The sequence below is a fragment of the Lycium ferocissimum genome, chromosome 4 (assembly GCF_029784015.1).
Source record: "Lycium ferocissimum isolate CSIRO_LF1 chromosome 4, AGI_CSIRO_Lferr_CH_V1, whole genome shotgun sequence".
NCBI classification, from domain to species: domain Eukaryota; kingdom Viridiplantae; phylum Streptophyta; class Magnoliopsida; order Solanales; family Solanaceae; genus Lycium; species Lycium ferocissimum.
Window position 1 is genome coordinate 25,469,545 of NC_081345.1, and position 7,882 is coordinate 25,477,426.

Consider the following 7,882-nt stretch of genomic DNA (forward strand, 5'->3'; position numbering starts at 1 on the left):
ATCCTGCAGTACCAATATTTTCCTCCTTTCACTATATATCCTCTGCATTATCTTAGCCTTTCATCTTCTATGCTACTATCCGTACGTAAGAGCAATGTATTTTTGGTATAAATAAACTCGATGACTAAAAGTACTCCAGAAAACCGTTTTTAACTAAGTGTCTTAACTCTTAATGGAAGAAAAGAATCTTAAATGCATCCAACATAAATCATGAGATGGTTATCTCATTTTTCAATGCACGGCTCATTAATTATCATCATTGTCCTATGATTTACTTAAAAGTATACTAGGAAAAGGTCCAAATTTATCTTGAACTTTATGAATTAGATCAAATTCGTTCTCCATTAACGATAGAAGTTTCTCATACTAGACCTTTTCTATAAGTAAAAATGATTAAATTTTCCCTTAAACTATGCAAAATGGTCCAAATTTGCCCTTAACTTTGCGAAATATTCCATATTTAACCATCATTTTTCTCAGTCACAATTCCCATCCCTCTGAATCGATAATCACCATAACAATTGACAGGGGCGGATCTACCTTATGTCGAGGGGTGTCACGTGTATTCGCTTTGTCGGAAAATTTTACTAAATATGTATATATAATTAAAAGGCATAAACAAACATAAAGTATATAATGCCAAAAGTGACACCCCTCAACACAAATGAAGGCGTAGCTCAAGCGGTCAGGTGCTTCAATCCTCTGGTGAGGATGCGAGCTCGAATCCACTCTCATGTTGGCGAATCTCCTTGCTATTGTTGTTTCAAACATATATATATATATATATATATATATATATATATATATATCTCTGTCTGCATACGCGGTGCATCATCTCTCTTGTTCTTGATGTGGCTCTTTCTAAGTTGCGGAAGATAGTATAGATGCTCCTCTTCTTTACTTTTGTGATTGTGGATGCACTTTACTTCTATGCAACATAAAGTTAAATATTTAGATGCAAACCCATGACCTCTTGGTCATAAATTAACAAAATGAGAACCAATTGCTCCAAACTCACATTTGTACACTATTGTGACATAACCATTTACTCGTAGTTAATGTGTTATGCGATTCTTTTCTTGTTTTTTTCACCTTCTTTCTCGCCAATAAAATTGTTAAAGAGCAATTTACGAAATCAAATAATAATGAGTTGTTTAGTGATTATTTGGTGCCCTATATAAGAAAAGTATTTAGTATTATTTCTAATGTGGTTAATTTAAATATATTTTTAAAAAAAAAAAAAAAAAACCTCATCAAGAAAAGTTATAATAGTATTTTTTTAGAAAAGTTATAGTAATATACGTGAATTGTGTTTTATTTATATTTTATTCTTTTTCTAATATGGTGCTATATTATTTTATTTATTGTACTCGTTTTAAAATGTGATACGGCTGACGAAAAATCCTGTGTACATCATTGACAATTGATCCTCTTCACTCTCAAAAACGACTCTTGAAGATCACGTTACTACAGCACTACTTCGCACTACCACGATGCTCACAAAAACACACATACATAAAAAAAGAATTCACACAAAAACTATCTCAATCAGACGATATCTCTGGCACCTTCATCTTTACCACTTTCTCCAATTAACATTTTGCTTACGTTAGAAGACCACGGAGTCTCAACCACTATCACCCCACCTTGACCACCCCGTTATTGTTGCAACAGATTTCGGAGCTGATATTAATTCTATACCTATTTTGGCTTAGCATTAGGAGGACTGATGCTCAAGCACTACTATATCTAGTCTAAATTACTAGGACCATTATTTTAAGTCGGAAAACACATTGTCAACATTTTGATAGGTTCAGCCGTCAAATAATTACTAGGAAACAGGAGTAACAGATAGAGAAAAAGAAAAATTGAGGTGACAGGTGGCTAATCTATGAAATGGGTGGACTAATTAGATATCCTAAATATCCACCAGATATGCATGTTGGATTGTATAATCATGATTTGATGACTTATTAATTAACGAGGAAAAAGAAGGCTAGTCAAGAATCGTATATAATCATTATTTGATGACGCAAAGAAAAACGCGTTTAAGTAGACCAGATTTGATTACCACAAAGAATCATTTATATACAATAATTGAACAAACAAGTTTTAATGGATTGAAAAAATAAAGTTATTCGAGTTTGGTTACAGGACAAGGTTTTTTAAGAAACATTTGTCATCAAAAAGAGAAAAAATGGCTTAATCAATCGAGACAATAATCTTAACTTTTAACTTTATATATTAGTTGCTCTAACTAAAATTTAAACATTATTTACTAATATTTAGCAACATTTACTAATATTTAGCAACAAAACTTCAACAAATTAAATGCTCTCTGATTTGTTAATATTATATTATTAATCTCTAATATATATATATTTTTAAAATCATAAAAAATAACTTCCGTCGAACCAAACACACTCCAACTCCTCTTCAAAATCGATCATTTTGTAATAGGGAAAAACCAAAATTTCCCTTGAAGCTCAAATAAATCTATGCTTCTCAATTCCTTTTCCAAAAATAAAAGCAACGCCGCAAATTTGTATTTGAACTGTTGAAGCTTGCTATAATTGCATAAGATATTAGTTGAGCTGATCTCCTTTCCTTTATTTATTTCAAAGGAAAGAATCCTAAAAAATAATTCTGAAAACTCTATGAATAACTAATTTCAGTAATATTCATTACTGAGAACTAGAGGTAACATTCATTAAACTGCAAGAAAGAGTGCGATTATAATAAAAAGTGTTGAAATATTGGTTTTTACCCTTTTTCCATAAATATAGTACAAACCAAACAACAACGAGGCACGCACGCGACATTTTGAAAGTCTATTTAAAATCACTGTTAACTCTACACCTGATAATTGATGATTGGATTATTATGAGCTAGTTTTCTTCAAATTATGGAACTTATATGCTTCAAAGCAACCATTTAACAAGAACAGTACTCTCAATGAGCTCTAACGGTTTCTAATTGTTGGTGAATTAGTGTGTAATCTGATAAGTTTACGTTCAAAGAGGGAGATAAGGTAAACCCTATTTTCTTCATACCCCACTTGTGGGACTTTGTTTGAAACTGATGCGGAGTAATTGTTGTTTTGAATGTACTTTTTTGAAGACAGCCTGGGAACATTTCTGGCATGTCTCCTATCTGTTTTTCAGTGTGAAACGGATTAAAGCAAGTAAATCTTATATGAGATCACATTAATCTCAGAACCTGCACCTTTTTGTTGAGGATAACGAAAGTAGGCCGGGACCATCCTATAAGGCTACAACAGGTTATTAAAATAAGACTAGCCAAAACCATTAGCATGGTTCAGACTAATACCATACTTAAACTTAATTATGGGGAATCCGCTACTGTTAGAACTCAAAGCTAGTCTTTTTTAAAGTTCCATTTCACATTTTTTCATTTCCTTGCAACTGTAACATCTCAGCTTTATATTAAAACCTTAATTACCAGAACTTTTCAGCTCATGCATGAGGCACAGTTACCGTTATATAGTTGCCATTTCCTTTAGGATTTACTGTAACTTATAACATTAGAGTGTAATCTTTTTACACTATTTGTGTATTTTACCCCTATGGCCTACAGTAGCATGTAGCCTACCTATTTTCCAGCTTAATAACAAATCTCACTTCTTATGGACATTAACTGTAGCTATCTTTTACATGACATGATAGTCTACGTAAAAGTTAAACTCCCTTTCTTTATATAATTTTTTTCGGGTGTGAGTTTTGTAATCTCTATTTGCCAGCAAAGTGTTTCTTTCACTTGATTACATTAAATGCTCTGCTTCTTTTAAGGTTTTTACTTACCGTATGACTTTATAATATCTCAAACAATGGAGTTTCTTTGAATATTAGTTCTCCTCACCCTATATTAATACAATGTAGGTAATCTGATCCTTACAACTTTACCAAGAGAATGTGAATTCAAAGTCTCTGAGGGGACATCAACATGCATCCGATAGATAAATATATTTAGAAGAAAGTGAATGGAAAGAATCAGAATAACAGTTTCCACTGAGTCGCACTCTTTGGTCACTACAAAAAAATGTCAATGAACTCATCAAACACTTTTAAGGACTTCTTCATTTCGAACACTGGGCCATACCATGACAAAATCACTCCCATTAGATCAACTAAAAATGATTTTGTCTGACTCATGACGATGCGGAAGGAATACATGATTTCAAGACTAGTAGGGAAAGACTTCTGACCAAAATATTTGGAAGAATCTTTATAGCTTAATACTAATGTGAAAAAGATCACTAATATCTATACCAAGTAAGTTGAGATCGATTTTATGAATAATTATAATTCACATGTCATTTTGTTTGAGTTTAGTTTTTTGAATCATGAAGATTCACCATAAATTGAGAAGCTTTAAAGTGACTATCAATCTATCATAACCTCATTCATTCATCCGTGCTTGGGATTGACAATGTGAATAAACTCACACAAATATTTAAGTGCATGGCCATCTCATCTAAAATCTTAAGCTATTAGAGAGAACATACTTTTAATTACTTAATTATATTATGTCTCAACACACTCTCACGTGCGGACTTGATTCTTTTTCATGGGCCAAACACTTGGAAGGTCATTATGATAATGGGTATGGAGGTGAGATTCGAACACAAGATCTCTGCCTATTCTAATACCAATAGAAGTGTGAGCTTAACTTTTGGAGGAACACATTTTTAATTACTCAATTTTATTAAGTATATCTCAGGGGCATAGTTATAGTCCAATACTAAAAGTGATCAAGTAAATAAAAAGAAATCCAGGATGCTCAGTCACCTACAAATTTTTTAATGTCAGTAGTGATTGCTTTTGCAGGACATACCTGTTTTTAGAGTGAATCTGGTTCTGATTTTGGTGGGGTCATCCTTGTGTAATTTATTGGTAGCCTAGACAAGCTACATTTCTTTCGGTTTTCATATTTTTGGAACTTTTGGCTTGTCCATAGCCTATAAAAGCTCATCCAAGCTCCTCTGTTTTTACTCTACACAAACTTCTGTTCTTCATATAGACTCTAAACTATTAAGTATTCCTTACTAAAAACCTTTATCTGGTCTCAGTTTTTGGGCGTTGATCACTCAAAATCATCAAATTTGTAACTTCTGAACTGTTTAGGATCTTGTTACTAGAAAAAAGATCCATTTTCTTAACATTTGACCAATCATACAGTGACATTTTGTGGAATTCTTTTTGCCTTCTGGGCATTTTAATTCCACTGGACTTTCCTTTCAATTCAAATTTCAAGGATTTTTTGGTGGGGGAAGGGGAGCTTTTTGGAGGTTTGAATTTTTTTCCCCGGAAGATGATTTTGTTGTCTCAAGGGTGCATTTTATGTAAATTGATTCCAATTCTTGAGACAAAATTCAGTGTAGCCAAAAGTTTTTATTTTTGGATATTTCAAATTTTCAATAGGTACAATTGGGGCACTTAGCTGTTTTTCATATATTGGTTTTAACTTCTGTTGAACTTTCTGCCTGATCTATTGTTTCTAGTTTTGGAGATTTTGTTCAGTAGGATTTTGGAACATTTACTTTCATGGGAGAAATATCACTACCTCCAGGATTTCGTTTCCATCCAACTGATCAGGAATTAGTTGGATATTACCTGAAAAGGAAGACTGATGAACTTGAAATTGAGTTGGAAGTCATACCAATAATAGACTTGTACAAATTTGACCCATGGGAGCTTCCAGGTATACATTCTTGATCACCTTGTTCTCTTGAAAACTTACCTCAGCGTTAAGAAATATGTCTTCGACGAATTGCGCAACATACAAATCATATTGTCTTTGTATAGATTTGCAAGAAAGTCATGGTGGCATGTACAACGGTAGCAAAATGATAATGTGATAATGGCATATCATATTTCCTGATGCCGGAAATTTGACTTTCTGGTGATTTTTCTGAGCAACTAACATACAATTTAGTGATTAATGTTACAAAAGTTAATTTTGTGACTTTAGCGTTGCAAAGAATAAGTTTAGTGATCATCGGTGAAACTAACCATGAAATGAGTTGTTACTGGAAACTTCTTTGTTTTATAGCTTGGCTAATCTTTTTTGTCTTGTCACAAGATATCTGTGGGGCATCTTTATTTTCATACTCACACCCTAACCACATATCAAAAAGAAAAAAAAACATGTCTAAAGCATCAGAAGTTTCTTGTTATAGTTGGTTCATACAGCTTGCTTATTTCTGAAGTTGGTATTTTGGGATACTGATACAATGTCTTTGGGATGCAGAAAAATCTTTCTTGCCTAAGCGTGACATGGAGTGGTACTTTTTCTGCCTTCGGGACAAGAAATACCCGAATGGCTTGCGAACCAATCGAGCCACTAAATCTGGATACTGGAAAGCAACAGGGAAAGACAGGAAAGTTGTCTGTAAGCCTACAGTTGTTGGATACAGAAAGACTCTAGTTTTCTATCGCGGAAGAGCTCCTCTCGGGAATAGAACTGATTGGTTGATGCATGAATATCGTCTCTGTGGTGATGCTTCACAAGGCACTCCTAGTTTCCAGGTAATTGGCAAATCTCATCATGAACTTCTTCAACTTAATGAAAATTTCAAAAAAAAAAAAGAACAGGATCATTATATAAGAACTAGTCCTATTTAAATATCTTCAGGGGCCTTTTGCTCTTTGTCGTGTCATCAAGAGAAAGGAAAATTCATCAAAGACAAGTGACGTTCATGGAGGAACAACCTTTAAACAGGTTGAATGCAATTCGAGCAATGAAGCTTTTACCTCAGCAGAAACCTCAAATGAACCTCTTCTCCTTTCTGATGATATGCCAACTCAAGCTACATACATGTCCAGTGACAGCAACTATTCAACTCCTATTAATTCTCCTTACCAGACAACACAAGTACGGGAGTATGACTCTGCAATGGCAACTGATGCTGCAAATATATGGATGTCACAGAATAGGATTCTTGATCCTTCAAAGGTATTGATGTTTGTTTGTTTTTCTACATTGATTCCTGTATTTCGTATGAACTTCATACTAATATTTTTTTTTTTTTTTTGGTGGCTGGATATAGGAATGTCCTCAAGGAAGAAGTATATCTGGAAACTATCTGCATGAGTTCTCAAACTCGACTTTATGGCAGCCAAGTGATCAGTATGACTTCACATCAAGTTCATCTTTCCCCAATTTTAGAGAGGAAGTTGAACTTTCTGGTGATCTTAGTGGATATGGCTATGTATCTCCCTTCTCAGTCCATGGAAACTACATGGATCTCTATGGCAGTGAGGATATTTCTTTTAAAGGTTATAACCAGAACAACTTATTGGACAATCAAAATCTCTTCTGATGAACATTGAGGTGAAATAGGTCTAACATTAGCTCTAACATGCAACAGAATAGTGAAAACGGGATTTTGGGAAATCTTAATGGTGTATGGTCACAGGAAGATAATTTAAGTAGTCTGATGTGAGAATCTAGTAAGAAGAGCTCAATGCATCTCAGTATGCTACTGAAATAATCTAAAGTTGTTTTCTGAGACAACAGCTTTTTAATGTCTGTCTTAGAGTCATTTTATCTTATTACAGTGTCTTTAGTTTTCTAAGTTCAAATCTAGCTAGTGTGTTGTCATTGAAGTATGAGATACCCAGTGATGATCATTTTTAACAATCTCACTGGGAAATGGTCAAGTTAGTAGCTGAACCTCTTAGATAGAATCCCCCATTTCCTTTCTGATATGCAATGTTCTCTTGCTGATCAATTCTATGTATGGACTTGTTATCAGGAACCAAAACTGAGCCAAACTATGTGTGAACCATATGGATTTATGGTCTTTCCTGCTTCAAACATTGCCAAAATGTCTTAAACCGTATGAATTTAATGGTTTTGG

At 33.7% G+C, this 7,882-nt stretch overlaps 1 protein-coding gene across 1 annotated transcript; it reads left to right on the forward strand.

The window, feature by feature from the left end:
• The first annotated feature begins 4,979 nt into the window (after window positions 1–4,979).
• LOC132054496 (NAC domain-containing protein 71-like) lies at window positions 4,980–7,536 on the forward strand. Its single transcript, XM_059446492.1, has 4 exons — window positions 4,980–5,721; window positions 6,271–6,548; window positions 6,655–6,975; window positions 7,070–7,536. The coding sequence occupies exons 1-4, from the start codon at window positions 5,565–5,567 to the stop codon at window positions 7,340–7,342; spliced, it is 1,029 nt and encodes a 342-aa protein (XP_059302475.1). The 5' UTR covers window positions 4,980–5,564; the 3' UTR covers window positions 7,343–7,536.
• The last annotated feature ends 346 nt before the right edge of the window (window positions 7,537–7,882 follow it).